General features: G+C 42.9%; 1 protein-coding gene across 3 annotated transcripts in view; it reads left to right on the forward strand.

The window, feature by feature from the left end:
• The window catches only part of LOC106585880 (E3 ubiquitin-protein ligase pellino homolog 1), a 53707-nt gene that overhangs the window by 28884 nt on the left and 7482 nt on the right, over positions 1 to 17341 (forward strand). For all 3 annotated transcript variants that reach the window (XM_045705834.1, XM_045705836.1, XM_014172603.2), the window contains one exon: positions 4699 to 4923. In XM_045705834.1, the coding sequence (XP_045561790.1) occupies positions 4838 to 4923 (86 nt within the window). In that variant the 5' untranslated portion in view covers positions 4699 to 4837. The remainder of the gene's footprint in view (positions 1 to 4698; positions 4924 to 17341) is intronic.

Here is a 17341-nt window from a genome sequence, read left to right on the forward strand (position 1 = left end):
GCAAAAAAAGAAATGTCCTCACTGTCAACTGTGTTTATTTTCAGCAAACTTAACATGTATAAATATTTGTAGGAACGTAACAAGATTTAACAACTGAGACATAAACTGAACAAGTTCCACAGACATGTGACTAACAGAAATGGAATAATGTGTCCCTGAACAATGGGGAGGGTCAAAATAAAAAAAAAGTAACAGTCAGTATCTGGTGTGGCCACCAGCTGCATTAAGTACTGCAGTGCGTCTCCTCATGGACTGCACCAGATTTGCCAGTTCTTGCTGTGAGATGGTACCCCACCTGCAAGTTCCCGGACATTTCTGGGGGGAATGGCCCTAGCCCTCACCCTCCGATCCAACAGGTCCTAGACGTGCTCAATGGGATTGAGATCCGGGCTCTTCGCTGGCCATGGCAGAACACTGACATTCCTGTCTTGCAGGAAATCACACACAGAACGAGCAGTATGGCTGGTGGCATTGTCATGCTGGAGGGTCATGTCAGGATGAGCCTGCAGGAAGGGTACCACATGAGGGAGGAGGATGTCTTCCCTGTAACGCACAGCGTTGAGATTGCCTGCAATGACAACAAGCTCAGTTCGATGATGCTGTGACACACCGGCCCAGACCATGACGGACCCTCCACCTCCAAATCGATCCCGCTCCAGAGTACAGGCCTCAGTGTAACGCTCATTCCTTCAACGATAAACGTGAATCCGACCATCACCCTTGGTGACAAAACCGCGACTCGTCAGTGAAGAGCACTTTTTGCCAGTCCTGTCAGTTCCAGCGACGGTGGGTTTGTGCCCATAGGCAACGTTGTTTCCGGTGATGTCTGGTGAGGACCTGCCTTACAACAGGCCTACAAGCCCTCAGTCCAGCCTCTCTCAGCCTATTGCGGACAGTCTGAGCACTAATGGAGGGATTGTGAGTTCCTGGTGTAACTCGGGCAGCTGTTGTTGCCTTCCTGTACCTGTCCCGCAGGTGTGATGTTCGGATGTACCGATCCTGTGCAGGTGTTGTTACACGTGGTCTGCCACTGCGAGGACGATCAGCTGTCCGTCCTGTTTCCCTGTAGCGCTGTCTTAGGCGTCTCACAGTACGGACATTGCAATTTATTGCCCTGCCACATCTGCAGTCCTCATGCCTCCTTGCAGCATGTCTAAGGCACGTTCACGCAGATGAGCAGGGACCCTGGGAATCTTTCTTTTGGTATTTTTCAGAGTCAGTAGAAAGGCCTCTTTAGTGTCCTAAGTTTTCATAACTGTGACCTTAATTTCCTACCGTCTGTAAGCTGTTTGTATCCTAACGAGAGTTCCACAGGTGCATGTTCAATACTTGTTTATGGTTCATTGAACAAGCATGGGAAACAGTGTTTAAACCCTTTACAATGAAGATCTGTGAAGTTATTTGGATTTTAGCGAATTATCTTTGCAAGACAGGGTCCTGAAAAAGGGACGTTTCCTTTTTTGCTGAGTTTATATCTCTATTTCCCAAACACAATTCAACACAATCACAGTCACTTTTTGGTCTTTTAACACTTTTTGCTTTTTTAAACACTTTTTTTAACATAGGCCAGGCCCTATTGTTACCTCATTTCTCAGCGATAATGCATTGCATTATGCCCGAGAAGAAAACACTTCAATTTGCTCAACTTTCCATTGGCTCAACCATTGACTCAGCTTACCCCGTGGCCATTGGCTCAAACATTTTGACTATATTAGGCCCCACAGCTACAGGGATGCTCTTTCATGCTAGGTTCAGGACCTCATATTGAAGCTTATAGAGACCCCAACAGATGCATAGAACAATCTTAAAAGTATCTACTTTGGTTTAGATACAAGCATCATGAAACCTCTAACACAAATTAATTTGACTTGGTGAAAATCCGTTTTTTGGACCTAACTTGCTTACCACTTTTTCCATGTAATTTCTTTCTTCACAGACCATGAAATGATGAGCTCTTCCTAAATATTTGGTCAAATTATTAATTTTGTGTATGGTTTCCTAGAAACAAGTGTGGCTCAACTTACCTCTTTAGCTTACCGTAATTTCCGGACTATTAAGCGCACCTGAATATAAGCCGCACCCACTGAATTAAAAAATATATATTATTTTGAACATAAATAAGCCGCACATGTCTATAAGCCGCAGGTGCCTACCGGTACATTGAAACGAATTAACTTTACACAGGCTTTAATGAAACAACAAAAATAAATAGGCTTTAACGAAACACGGCTTGTAATAAAAAATTAGCAGTAAGCTTTAGTTATCTTTTTTGCACTGAGTCACTTCCTCACGCTGCTGTTTCCAACGTCTTATCTACGACTCATTAAGACCAAGCTCCCGTGCAGCAGCTCTATTTCCTTTTCCAACAGCCAGATCAATCGCCTTCAACTTGAAAGCTGCATCATATGCATTTCTCCATGTCTTTGCCATGATGAGGGTGACAAAATGACTACCGTAATCAGAATGATGGGAAGTTTGAGAGCGCTCGATTTAATCTAAACCGTAAACAAAAGTTGTTTGACCTTAACCCGTTTGGCAATTTCATTGGTCTAATGAAAGCTTCATGCCGCCAAAAAACTGAGCACGTCACAGAATGTGTTTGTTTGGAGAAAAAAAAATGTGAAACCGGGAAAAATCCATATATTAGCCACGTCATTGTTTAAGCCGCGATGTTCAAAGCGTGGGAAAAAAGTTGCGGCTTATAGTCCGGAATTTACGGTAATTTATGCCACTCTCCCCTAATATTGGGCAAATTAATGAATTTTCAAATAAGTTCAATACATTTTAGAATATTGTTGAATTCCGTTTTAATGTCTGGATTCTGTGACTCCGTATGTGTTTTCCGCAACGCGGATTCTATTGGGCCCTACTGTCCTAAAAACTCCTCTAATTCCTTTCTCATCTCTCTCACTCAGTAGCATTATCAACCACACAGCGCTACTAAGTGTATCTCTCCCCTCTATCATAGACAGTTCCAATCATGCATCGAAATACTTGTCAAATCAGACAAACACACCAAATGTGTTTTTTGTGCGCTAAGCCAGCCCCAGGCTCTATTGTAGTAATGAGTACTAGTGTGTTTAAGCTGTGGAGTGATTATGTGTGTTTGTGTGGGTATCTGTCCCTGTGGTGCACCACTATTGAGAGCTGAGTGGACTTGGGGGCTGTGGGAGTGTATTTACATTTTACATTTTAGTCATTTAGCAGACGCTCTTATCCAGAGCGACTTACAGTAGTGAATGCATACATTTCTTTATTCGTACTGGCCCCCAGTGGGAATCGAACCCACAACCCTGGCGTTGCAAACACCATGCTGGCGTTGCAAACAGCATGCTCTACCAACTGAGCCACAGGGAAGGTCAGGTCAGCATGTGGAGTAAGGGTCAGAAGACTAGCTGGGGGACCCGTCAAGCTCAGATCAGTCCCTGGAGCTGACACTCACCCACCCTCTATCCACACACCCCTCCTCCTGTAGGGTGGAAGCACACAGCCTCATGTACAAAAGGTTACCAAAGGTTGAGATCATCAACTAACATAAGTGAGGGCAGGGACATTTCCCAGTTTACAGTCAACTCTGATAACTGATAAATGCAATGGCTTGGGACAGTTGTGACAGTTTGCACTTAACCGGAACACGCAGTTAGTTATCAGAGGCAATTAAAAATTAAGTAATTGAATTGGGACGAGGAGCTATATTGTACTTTTTGAACCGTTTATCTAAAGTGCACTTATCAGGAGTCGACTGTAGTGCAAGATGACACCATTGAATTTTCCATTTAGAATATGTGAGTTCATTTTCAGCTAGAGTTCTTGGATTTGTTGGCCGTCAGACGAACAAACAAATTGTGTGACTCCATTCTTGCTTATAAGACGCTTATAAAATAAGCTCAGGCTATGCCATGCACACAGCATAAAGAGAGCCAGCCAAGGTCAACATTGATAACTATGGCCCGCGGTAGTCGACGGAAAATGGAAGGGTGTGACATGTGTCTGGTCTAATTAGCTTTGTTTGCGCCCCACTAAGTCCCCTGTCGTTGCGATGCTAAGAGCCTGCTCTCTGAACTCTCCCTGCAGTAGCAGCAAAGCTGAAGATTAGTGCCGAGCCTGTCTAGCTGTGGAGAGTTGAGCTTTTTACTCTTCGCCTGACGGATTTGTGTGACCGGTCACTTTAGCGTCCTGCTGCACTATGTAACCGAAGCTAACATGCGTTCTACAGTATTACTATTATTGTATTAGTCTTGTTTCTTCAGTTGCAAGTCTTAAGAAAGTTACAGTGTATGACTGGCAAGCAAAGCCAGGATAGCAGCTTTCGCGCTCGATAGGCACCACAGGTCACAGAGTGAGTAATCAATGTGGTTTGTCATGTGCTCTTTGGAGACCCATCAATCTTGGTTGTTGTGTCTGTTTGTTTGTTTAGTCTATCTCTCTCTCTTACTGACTATTATCCACCTATGGTACCTGTAGCACGCTGTTCGATAATCTCAACGTGAGTGTGAGTAATCGATGTGTTGTATCATGTGCTTTGGAGACACAGCAATCTCAGTTGTTGTGTCTGTTGTTTTTTAAGTCTCGCTTACAGTCTCTTATTGACTAATATAACGGTTCTAGACGCACCTGTTAGGTCTGTTGTGTCTGCTCTGCATGGCTGTTTGACCCTGACAAAAGTTCTCCTCTGCTGTTTTTCTGTTTTGTCTGCAGGTTGAGTGTGGTGTTGTGAGCGACAGGATGACCAGTCTCTGAGGAAAAAGGAGCAGACTCTGAGGAAAAAGGAGACAGAGGAGTGAGTGTTCACCGTGGGAGAGCTCTTCATCACTCTACCCCCCTGACAGCTGCACCAATGTTCTCCCCCGACCAGGAAAACATCTCCACCACCCCAGCCTCCACCAAAGTGCCAGTCAAATACGGAGAGCTCATTGTTCTGGGGTAAGAGGGGGTTTAATTGCATTTTGTTGCTTATGTACAGTACATAGGCCAGGGTTATCCCAATCTGATATTAGTGAGGGTGTGGGCGGGCAAGAGCAAGTGTTGGTTCAGGAATGTATTTATACTTTTAAATTGGGGGGGGGGGGGGGGGGATTATTTAAGATACTCTTTGAATAGGTAGGATTTCAGGTGCTTTCGGAAGATGTGCAGGGACTCTGCTGTCCTAGCTTCAGGGGGATGCTAGTTCCACCATTGGGGTGCCAGGACAGAATAGAGCCTGGACTGGGCCAAGAGACCAAAGGTGGCAGAACGGAGTGCTCGGTTGGGGTGTAGCATAGCCTGAAGGTAGGGAGGGGCAGTTCCTCTTGCTGCTCCGTAGGCAAGTACCATGGTGAGGAGGGGGATTATTTAAGATACTCTTTGAATAGGTAGGATTTCAGGTGCGTTCGGAAGATGTGCAGGGACTCTGCTGTCCTAGCTTCAGGGGGATGCTAGTTCCACCATTGGGGTGCCAGGACAGAATAGAGCCTGGACTGGGCCAAGAGACCAAAGGTGGCAGAACGGAGTGCTCGGTTGGGGTGTAGCATAGCCTGAAGGTAGGGAGGGGCAGTTCCTCTTGCTGCTCTTGCTGCTCCGTAGGCAAGTACCATGGTTTTATATCGCAAGCACAGTGAAGTACTAATACCTACAAAACTATGCAAAACAATACGCACATTCCAAAAGTAAAAAATTAAGAAATATCAGAACGAGCAACGTCTGAGTCCGGAATATAAATATATCAGTGGAGGCTGGTGGGAGGAGCTATAGGAGGACGGGGTCATTGTAATGCCTTTAATGGAATGAATGGAACGGAGTGAAACGTGGTTTCCATATGTGTGATGTGTTTGATACCATTCCATTGATTCCATCCCAGCCATTACAATGAGCCCGTACTCCTATATCTCCGCCGACCAGCCTATATATATATATATATACACAGTGCATTCGGAAAGTATTCAGACCCCTTCCCTTTTTCACATTTTGTTACATTACAGGCTTATTATAAAATAGATTAAATATAATTTTTTTCTCATCAATCGACACACATAAATACCTTATTTACATAAGTATTCAGACCCTTTGCTATTAGAGCTCAGGTGCATCCAGTTTCCATTGATCATCCCTGAAATGTTTCTACAACTTGATTGGAGTCCACCTGTGGTAAATTCAGTTGTTTGGAAATGATTCAGAAAGGCTGTCTACTTAAGGTCCCACAGTTGACAGTGCATGTCAGCGCAAAAACCAAGCCATGAGGTCGAAGGAATTGTCTGTAGAACTCCGAGACAGGATTGTGTCGAGGCACAGATCTGGGGAAGGGTAACAAAAAACGTCTGCAGCATTGATGGTACCCAAGAACACAGTGGCCTCCGTCATAAATGGAAGAAGTTTGGAACCACCGAGACTCTTCCTAGAGCTGGCTGCCCGGCCAAACTGAGCAATCGGGGGAGAAGGGCCTTGGTCAGGGAGGTGACCAAGAACCCGATGGTCACTCTGACAGAGCTCCAGAGTTCCTCTGTGGCGATGAGAGAATTGTCCAGAGAGACAACCATCTCTGCAGCACTGCACCAATCAGGCCTTTATGGTAGTGGGCAGACGGAAGCCACTCCTCAGTAAAAGGCACTTGGCAGCCCGTTTGGAGTTCGCCAAAAGGCACCTAAAGGACTCTCAGACCATGAGAAGCAAGATTCTCTGGTCTGATGAAACCACAATTGAACTCTTTGGCCTGAATGCCAAGCGTCACGTCTGTAGGAAACCTGGCACCATCCCTACGGTGAAGCATGGTGGTGGCAGCATCATGCTGTGGGGATGTTTTTCAGTGTAGATAGTGTTAAACAAATCAGAATACATTTTAGATTCCCTTTGCCTTGATGACAACTTTGTACACTCTTGGCCTTCTCTCAACCACCTTCATGAGGAATACTTTTCCAACAGTCTTGAAAGAGTTCCCACATATGTGACTAGTTTCAGGAAACTTGGTGTATGTCGCAAGTCACGACTTCACAGGAGACCTATTTGAACGTTTATTTATATTTTTTATCAAAATGAATTTTTTGGCAAAAATGCCTTCTGGACATTTGATCTTTCATGTGCCTTAATAACAAACTTGTATGCCATCTATAAATACGAGCCTAGTTGGTTTAGCAGAAAGTCAGGAACCTTCCCACTAGCCATGATTGGCTGAGATAATGAATGGGCTGTACATGCCGAGAGATGAGTTTCGGATTGGTCTGCCGTGTAGAATCTTCTGTCTATAAAATGAGCTGCTCGTTATGTGTAGATAATCCTTTCTACTGCAGTTTTTTTTCGAAAGATATAACATTAGCCATGGAGAACTGCAAATGTGTTGCTAATGCTCTCAATAACATTGCCGCCTTGAATTTATCAGGCGCTATCGACAAAGGCAGTGGGAAAAAGTTGTGATGGACTACTTTCAGGAGGGCGATAGTACCATGCTGACTCTCTCTGACTCTGAAAATGAATCAGACGTTGAGGATATCCCTGATTTAGGTAAAAACATTTTCATTGAAATAGACATTGTAGAGTCTTCTGATGACAGTGATGGGGAAGAAACGGCGATCAACATTGTTGTTGTCACGGAAGAAGTTGACCGAGTTTTGAAATCAGTGGAATGTCTGGTAGAAGCAGAGTATGATAAGGAGATGAATACAATTCTGTCGTTTGATTGCAAATGCAGAGGGAGTCGAAAAGAGAAGACAGGTGGATGTTGTATAAAACACCTGCCTCCGGATGACATCTTCAAACTAAGGGCAACCATGGCATCCGTGACAGAGAGGGAGAAAGATCTGATGATTCTTATGGCATTGCACATGGTCAGTGTGAACCAGAGTGACTTGACACAACGGGCCAAGCAAGCTGTACAAACAAAACGGAAACGACACAGGACGTCTTATTTAATGAAAGGGGTTGCAGTCTGGCGTGAAGCGTTCATCCATGCATACAGGTAAGATTCCAGCTACAGTTTCAGATATTATACGTTTTGAATTTTGTCAGAAAGTTGTTTTCATTGCAATTCAAAGCTTACTGTTAGCTAGTGTATGATCTGTGTAGTAATATTATCTCAGAAAGCCATTTGCATTGCTAATTATAGCCTAATGTTAGCTAGCTAACATTGAACCTATTTGGTTGACTTGTGCTAGCTATGATAATCCGTTTGTATTGTTAGTACTCTATGCATTGGGATTATGGTTCATTGTTTAGCTAGCTACATGTCTAAACAAAAGACCCCAAGTTAAAGCGTACTGTTAGCTAGCTAGCTAGCTGATGTTAGATGGCTGGCTCGCTAGCTAACATTACGTGTATGATCTGTGTAGTAATATTATCTCAGCAAGCCATTTGCATTGCTAGTTATAGCCTAATGTTAGCTAGCTAACTAGCTAACATTGAACCTATTTGGTTACCTTTAGTTAGCTATGACAATCGGTTTGTATTGCTAGTACTCTATGGATTGGGATTATGGTTAATTGTTTAGCTAGCTAGCTAAGTATCCACTTCGCCAGATGATTACATGATCCATCAAGTTAGCCAGGTTTGTCTGATGGTGATTACGGCTACCTACTGTATAATAATGCTAACATATTTGAGTCTGGAATTTGTCTTTCAGCATCAGTAGAACACGTCTGACTCTCCTCCACCAGTCATACAAGGAGAATGCCTCCCATCAAAAAGAGAGCTGGCCCAAGCAAGAACAGCTTACACCTGAATCATGAGGACTTGCAGCGAGATGTGAACGTCATCAACAACTACGCAGAGGATAATGCAATAGCATTACCAGGACTCCACCCAGTACACAAATACTTTGGTGGAAAGCTGCTGCCATCTCAAGAACAGAGTGAACACTTTGTCTGAGATTGCTGGTGTTGTGAAGGACAGTACTGTGACAGTGGTCAACATCCCACAGCTGGTTGGACTGGAGGATGGTATGGTGCTGGTGGAAAGCTATGGCTGGCAACAACACCTGGCTCTGTACTTCAGGCCGCTGCCACAGATCAAGCAGTACCAGCACTTCAGATGAATATCATTTTCATTGCATTGTATGAGGTTATTCTTCTTATCTAAACTTGGGAGGTGAATTGATGTTATGCAAGGTTGTAATGTCTTCCCATTTTTTTTGTTGTTATTTCCTGTTTTACATCTTCGATGCTCTGAAGCCTGGTGTTGTTGTCGGCAAGGAGCGTTTGGACTCAGTCGGGACCAGGTTTCAGCTGCTGCACAACACTGACATCCTCCCTCCCATAGATGGTCTGCCTGTACAAGCACCACCTGGACTGGACACAGCTAGACCAACTCATCTTTCTGAGAAGATCAGGGAGTTTTGTGACCAAGGGGCTATGTACATCACATGCCCTGCACCAAAGGCAAGGGCAGGACAGCAACGGCTGTCCGAATATAGATTCCTTTGTTCATTCATGGTTCGGACGGACCAGTTCATCACTGGGTGAGAGTTCCCAGTCATCAGCGCTATCTGCAGTGCCTCTATAGACATTCGCATCACTTTGTCCTATAACACACACGCCATATGTTGCTGCTACTATTTATTTTTTTATCCTGCTGCTCAGCCACTTTACCCCTCACTGTATGCATATAACTACCTCATCTATCACCAGTATCACTGATATTGTTATTAATATTGTTCTTGTATATACTGTATATTATTTTGTTCCTTCTCTACTGGCATTGACACTTGTTATTTTTTCTTTATATTGACACTATCTATTTTTGCAAGTAACCATTTGGCTGTACTGTTTACACCTTCTGTAGATACCCATCCACTTAGCAAGATGTGGCTGGGGGTTATAGCATTTCTTTCACAAGACCCATCAATTTAGACAAGTGTGTCTGGGTAAGCGTCAACTAATATTGATAAAATATTTTTATCTGGACACGTTCTGTTTACCTGGAATACTACTTCTACCACTTTTAGTCTTAATCTTTATCACACAACATGACCTTTAGCACATGACTGTCACAAACCTCTTCGTCAGAAGATATGTTGAAATCGCTGTCGGACAAAGTGGACCAATATGCAGCAGATTGCATGCTCATCATCATTTATTTTAAATGTGACCACGAGGAAAAAACAACAAACAACACTCACGACAGTACCAGTGTCGCAGGCTAAACAAAAGCAGTGCTAACATACAACTACCCACAAGTGACAAACAAAACACACACCTACTTATAGGACTCCCAATCAGAGGCAACTAGAAACACCTGCCTCCAATTGAGAGTCCAGCAACCAAATCTGCACATAGAAAACTTAACCTAGAACCTACTCATACTAAAACATACACCACAAAACCCCGGAACACCTAAATAACACACCCCTCTAAGCTATACACAAAAAAAAACACCATACAAAACAAACATACCTCTGCCACGCCCTGACCAAATAATACAAATAATCCTCTATACTGGTCAGGACGTGACAATGACCTCACATGTGAATCCTTAAAGAGATGGGTGGGGCTAAGGCTTAAGAGGATGTGAACAATGCTGAATGGGTGTAGACAAAAGAGCTGTCCAGTAGGTGAACCAAAAATATTCTAGGGCCATTTTCTTAAAAAGTGGAGTTACAAGTTTATCAATTTTCAAAGCAGAATGACTTTCCCATTGTTCCTCAAATGCAGTGTATGATATACCATTTTCTAGCTCTGAGTCTCTACTTTTATCAAATGTAAAAATACAATTTGCTACAGAAGATAGAATCAAGGCTGAATCATATGCTGAGCACATGTTGGCTGCTTTTCTATCACTCTGTGGTTCAACTCATCCCAAACCAACTCAATTGGTTTGAGGTTGGGTGATTGTAGACGCCAGGTCATCTGATGCAGCACTCCATCACTCTCCTTGGTCAAATAGCCCTTACACAGCCTGGAGGTGTGTTTTGGGTCATTGTCCTGTTGAAAACCAAATGATAGTCCCACTAAGCGCAAACCAGATGGGATGGCGTATCACTGCAGAATGCCGTGGTAGCCATGCTGGTTAAGTGTGCCTTGAGTTCTAAATAAATCACAGACAGTGTCACCAGCAAAGCACCCCAAACCATCACACCTCCTCCTCCATACTTATTGGTGGGAACCACACATGCAGAGATCATCCGTTCACCTACTCTGCGTCTCACAAAGACAGTGGTTGGAACCAAAAATCTCAAATTTGGACTCATCAGACCAAAGGACAGATTTCCACAGGTCTAATGTCCATTGCTTGTGTTTCTTGGCCCAAGCAAGTCTCTTATTATTATTGGTGTCCTTTAGTAGTGGTTTATTTTCAGCAATACGACCATGAAGGCCTGATTCACGTAGTCTCCTCTGAACAGCTGATGTTGAGATGTGTCTGTTACTTGAACTCTACGAAGCATTTATTTGGGCTGCAATCTGAGGTTCAGTTAACTCTAATGAACTTATCTCTGCAGCAGAGCTAACTCTGGGTCTTCCTTTCCTGTGGCGGTCTTCATGAGAGCCAGTTTCATCATTGATGGTTTTTGCGACTGCACTTGAAGAAACTTTCAGATTTCTTCTTCATGTCTTAAAGTAATGATGGACTGTCATTTCTCTTTGCTTATTTGAGCTGTTCTTGCCATAATATGGACTTAGTATTTTACCAAATAGGGCTATCTTCTGTATAATACCCATACCTTGTCACAACACAACTGATTGGCTCAAACTCATTAAGAAGGAAAGAAATTCCACAAATGAACTTTTAACAAGGCACACCTGTTAATTGAAATGCATTCCAGGTGACTACCTCATGAAGCTGGTTGAGAGAATGCCAAGAGTGTGCAAAGCTGTCATCAAGGCAAAGGGTGACTACTTTGAATAATCACAAATATAACATGCATTTGATTTGTTTAACACTTTTAGCTACCTCATGATTCCATATGTGTTATTTCATAGTTTTTATGTTTTCACTATTATTCTACAATGTAGAAAATTGCAAAAAACCCTTGAATGAGTAGGTGTGTTCAAACTTTTGACTGGTACTACTATATATATATATATATATATATATATATATATATATATATATATATATATATATATATATATATATATATATATATAATATATAAACAGTATGGGTAGTGTATGAATACAAAAGGTGTGTACAGCAGTAGTTATATAGGAAGCAGGTACTCTTCCTGGGGTCCACACAAAACATGAAACATTACATAATAGACAATATGAATAGACAAGAACAGCTCAAGGACAGAACTACATAAATTTAAAACATCACACATAGTCTACATTTCAGTACATACACACAAAATATCTAGGTCAAGTAGGGGAGAGGCATTGTGCCGTGATGTGTTGCCTTTTCTGTTTTTTTAAACCAGGTTTGCTGTTCATTTGAGTAATCTGATATGGAAGGGAGTTCCATGCAATCATGGCTCTATATAATACTGTACTTTTTCTTGAATATGTTCTGGATTTGGGGACTGTGAAAAGACCCCTGGTAACATGTCTGGTGGGGTAAGTGTGTGTGTCAGAGCTGTGTGTAAGTTGACTATGCAAACCATCTGGAAATGTCTTATGAAAAGAAGAAGTAATGCAGTCAGTCTCTCCTCTACTTTTAGCTAAGAGAAACTGGCATGCATAGTATTGATATTAGCCCTCTGATTATAGTGAAGAGCAAGACGTGCTGCTCTATGGGCCAGCTGTAGTTTTCTAGGTCCTTCTTTGCAGCACCTGACCATATGACTGGGCAATAATCAAGATAAGATAAAACTAGACTCTGCAGGAGTTTGGTGTCAAAAAAGCAGAGCATCTCTTTATCACTGACAGACCATGTAAACATTATTAAAGTAACCAGTGTTCAATGACTCTACGTACATAGGGCAAAGTAGTCTCTAAGGTACAGGGTAGAGTACCTGGTGGTAGCTTGCTAGTAACAGTGACTAAGGTTCAAGGCAGGGTACTGGGAGGAGGCCGGCTAGTTTAACATTCTGATGGCCTGGAGATAGAAGCTGTTTAATTAACAGTGTCTCGGTCCCAGCTTTGATGCACCTGTACTGTTTCCACCTTCTAGACGGTAGCAGGGTGAACGGGCCATGGCTTGGGTGGCTGAGATCCTTGATGATCATCTTGGCCTTCCTGTGACACCGGGTGCTGTAGACATCCTGGATGGCAGGCAATGTGCCCCCGATGATGCGTTGGGCCGACCACACCACCCTCTGGAGAGCATCAGTGCAATTGCTGTACCAGACGGTGATACAGCAATGGTGCATCTGTAGAAGTTTGTGAGGATCCTAGGGGCCAAGCCGAATCTCTTCCGCCTCCTGAGGTTGAAGAAGCGCTGTAGCGCCCTTTTCACCACACTGCCTGTGTGAAGGGACCATTTCAGGTTGTCAGTGATGTGCACGCCAAGGAATTTGAAGCTTTTGGCCTTCTTGCCTGCGGCCCTGTCGATGTGGATGGGGGCGTGCTCTCTCTGCTGTCTCCTGTAGTCCACGATTAGCTCTTTTGTTTTGTTGACATTGAGGGAGAGGTTATTCTCCTGGCACCACTCCGCCAGGGCTCTCACCTCCTTCCTGTAGGCTGTCTCGTTATTGTTGGTTATCAGGCCGACCACTGTTGTGTCGTCAGCAAACTTGATGATTTAGTTGGAGACTTGCGTAGCCACGCATGGATGAACAGAGAGTACATGAGAGGGCTGAGCACACACCACTGTGGTGTTGTTGCTTACCTTCACTGCTTGGGGTCAGCCAGTCTGGAGTTGCACAGGGCAGGGTTTAGACCCAGGGCCTTGAGCTTAGTGATGAGCTTGGAGGGCACTATGGTGTTGAAGGCTGAGCTGTTGTCGATAAACAGCATTCTCACGTCAGTATTTCTCTTGTGTGTCTCTTGATAGGGCAGTGTGCAGTACAATGGTGAATGCTTCGTCCGTGGATCTGTTGGGGCGGTATGTAAATTGTATGGGGTCTAGGTTGTCGGGTAAGGTGGAGGTGATATGGCCCTTAACTAGCCTTTCAAAGCACTTCATGATGAAAGAAGTGAGTGCTAGGGGGAAATGGTCATTTAGTTCAGTTACATTCACTTTCTTGGGTACAGGAACAATGGTGGATCTTGAAGCAGTCTGGACACGATTAAAGAAATTGGGTGTGTTACTCAGGGCTGGAATGAAAGCACCCAAGTAAATCTCCAGGACCATTACCTGGATTGAACAGCCATAGTCATGTGGTGCAATCATTTTTTTGAGGTTTGAAACAGTCCTGTTCAATACATAGCAACATGCAGTGCCTTCCCAAAGTATTCACACCCCTTATTCCACATTTTTTTGTGTTACAAAGTGGGATTAAAATGTATTTAATATGCATTTTTTGTCAACGATCTACACAAAATACTTTGTAAAGTCAAAGTGGAAGAAAAATCTAAAATGTGTCAAAAATTCATTAAAAATAAAACACTAATATATCTTGATTAGATAAGTATTCAACCGCCTGAGCCAATACATGTTAGAATCACCTTTGGCAGCGATTACAGCTGTGAGTCTTTCTGGGTAAGTCTCTAAGAGCTTTCCACACCTGGATTGTGCAATGTTTGCCCATTATTCTTTTCAAGTTCTGTTAAATTGGTTGTTGATCATTGCTAGACAACCATTTTCAGGTCTTTCCATAGATTTTCAAGCAGATTTAAGTCAAAACTGTAACTCGGCTACTCAGGAACATTCACTGTCTTCTTGGTAAGTAACTCCAGTGTAGATTAGGCCTTGTGTTTTAGGTTATTGTCCTGCTGAAAGGTGAATTCATCTCCCAGTGTCTGATGGAAAGCAGATTAAACCAGGCTTTCCTCTAAGATGTTGCCTGTGCTTAGCTCAATTCCGCTTCTTTTTTATCCTGAAAAACTCCCCAGTCCTTAACGATTACAAGTATACCCATAACATTATGCAGTCACCACTATTCTTGAAAACATGGAGAGTGGTTCTCAGTAATGTGTTGTATTGGATTTGCCCCAAACGTAACACTTTGTATTCAGGACAAAAGGTGAATTGCTTTGTCACATTTTTTACAGTGCCTTGTTGTCACGACTCCTACCGAAGGTAGCTCCCCCTCCTGCTCGGGTGGCGCTCGGCGGTCGTCGTCACCGGGCCACTAGCTGCCACTGATTCCCTTTTTTCCCCCTTTCCGTTTATTGTTTGCACCTGTTTTTGTATTGGGCTGATTAGCTGGGCTATTTTAGCCAGTAGGCCCGCCTGCTCTGTGTGTGGGATTATATTCTGTGTGTTGCTTATGTACACGCTCATTGTGTTTATGGTGCTAGTGCGTGTTTTGCGCCGACTATTTTCTGTCCCCTGTGTTTGGGGCACTTTGGTTTTGTGTGCGCTCTGGATCGCTGTTGGGGTGGCTTGTGTTCGCCGTTGTGTTCATTAAAAAACACTACCCAGTATTCTCTGCTTCCTGCGCCTGCCTCCTCACCCACTACACCCAAGCCTTACACTTGTTAGTTCTTAGTTACTTAGTGCCTTGTTGCAAACAGGATGCATGTTTTGGAATAATTTTTATTCTGTACAGGCTTCCTTCTTTCCACTCTGTCATTTAGGTTAGTTGTGGAGTAACTACAATGTTTTCTCCTATCACAACCATTAAACTCTGTTACTGTTTGGCCTCATGGTGAAATCCCTACCAATAGGTGCCCTTCTTTGCGAGGCATTGGAAAACCTGTGTGTGTTTGATATTCACAGCTTGACTGATGGGCCTTACAGATAATTATATGTGTGTACAGATATGAGGTAGTCATTCAAAAATCATGTTAAACACTATTTTTGCACACAGAGTTATGTGACTTGTTAACCTATTTTTTTTACTTCTGAATTTATTTAGGCTTGCCATATAAAAAAAAGAGGTTAAGTAGTTATTGACACAAGACATTTCAGCTTTTCATTTTTTTAAATTAATTTGTAGAACAATTCCACTTTCACATTATGGGGTATTGTGTTTACACCAGTAATAAAAAAATTCAGGATGTAACACAAACAAATGTGGAAAAAGTCAAGGGATTTGAATACTTTCTGAAGGCACTGTACATGTTAAATTATTGCCAACTGTGGTATGCTTCAACTGTGCTACGTGGAGGTTCTTTGAAATAAATGCCAGTCAGCCCTTATGCTCTAAATGTGAACCACATTGTTCCAACTTCCAACAGACACAATTGTACATGTTCATTTACGACATTTGAACTGGGCAGTTTTGTTTCTTCTAAAAAAGGGGGAGCAGGGTGGTTCAATCTAAATCCAGTTAAATGCACACTGCAACTCAGCCACAGTGAGGGTAAACAAAGAACGCTGCTGGCTTCCTGTGTAGGACGTTTTTTTCGGACATAGGAGAATGTAGCCTATGTGGCGCAGAGTGAGGGAGGATGTGAGCTGAGTTGTTGGAAGGTTGTTATGGCTTCAAAAGTATTATGTCACGTTCACATTGTATTCAGCAATAGAATTAAACTGAAAAGAAAACAACGTTCAACTGACAATTAAGAGTTCATAGACTACTTTATTTTTTCAGATCCAAATAGTTAACAAATGCATTGGTTGTCTCAGTTAGCACTGGATTTAATGCTACTAATTAAGACATGAAATTAGTGTATGCACTCTTTATTCTCCAGCTTGTCCAGGAAAAGTAGGTAGCTGCTTATGTTTGATGAAGTAACAGGAAAGCCCTCATTTCCCAATGAAATCTTTGCACTCGTACGGTCTGAAAGTTGAATGTTTACACAGCAGATGCTAGCAGGGGTAAGCGACCAAAAGATAACCTCGTAGCTTAGCTCCTCTGATTGGACGAAAGAGGATTGTTTTAATGGAGATCTGACTGCAACAAACCCAAAGCTGACGGCGAGTGTGACCCTATTCCACCAAGGAGTTACAGTATAGTAGAGGTCCCCTCTCAATTGTCACTTTCTTTTAGAAGTGGATCGAATGACTTCATTACATTTACATTTAGTCATTTAGCAGACACTTTTATCCAGAGCGACTTACAGGAGCAATTAGGGTTAAGTGCCTTGCTCAAGGGCACATCAACAGTTCTCATTCATTTCCCTTTTAAATGGGTTTACAGTGGTTCAACTATTTGTTTTAGTTGTGTTAAGAGTCTTAGTTAGCATAGTCTTATTTTGCATAGTCTTATTTTCACATATAAAAAAGAATTCTAAATAAAAATGTACACTGTGGCCAAAAGGATGTGGACACCTGCTCCATCTCGTTGCAAAATCATGGGCATTAATGTGGAGTTGGTCCCCCGTTTGCTGCAATAACAGCATCCACTCTGATGGAAAGGCTTTCCACTAGATGTTGGAACATTGCTGCGGGGACATGCTTCCATTCAGCCACAAGAGCATTAGTGAGGTCGGGGACTGATGTTGGGCGATTAGGC

Source organism: Salmo salar, chromosome ssa02 (genome assembly GCF_905237065.1).
Source record: "Salmo salar chromosome ssa02, Ssal_v3.1, whole genome shotgun sequence".
Lineage (NCBI taxonomy): Eukaryota > Metazoa > Chordata > Actinopteri > Salmoniformes > Salmonidae > Salmo > Salmo salar.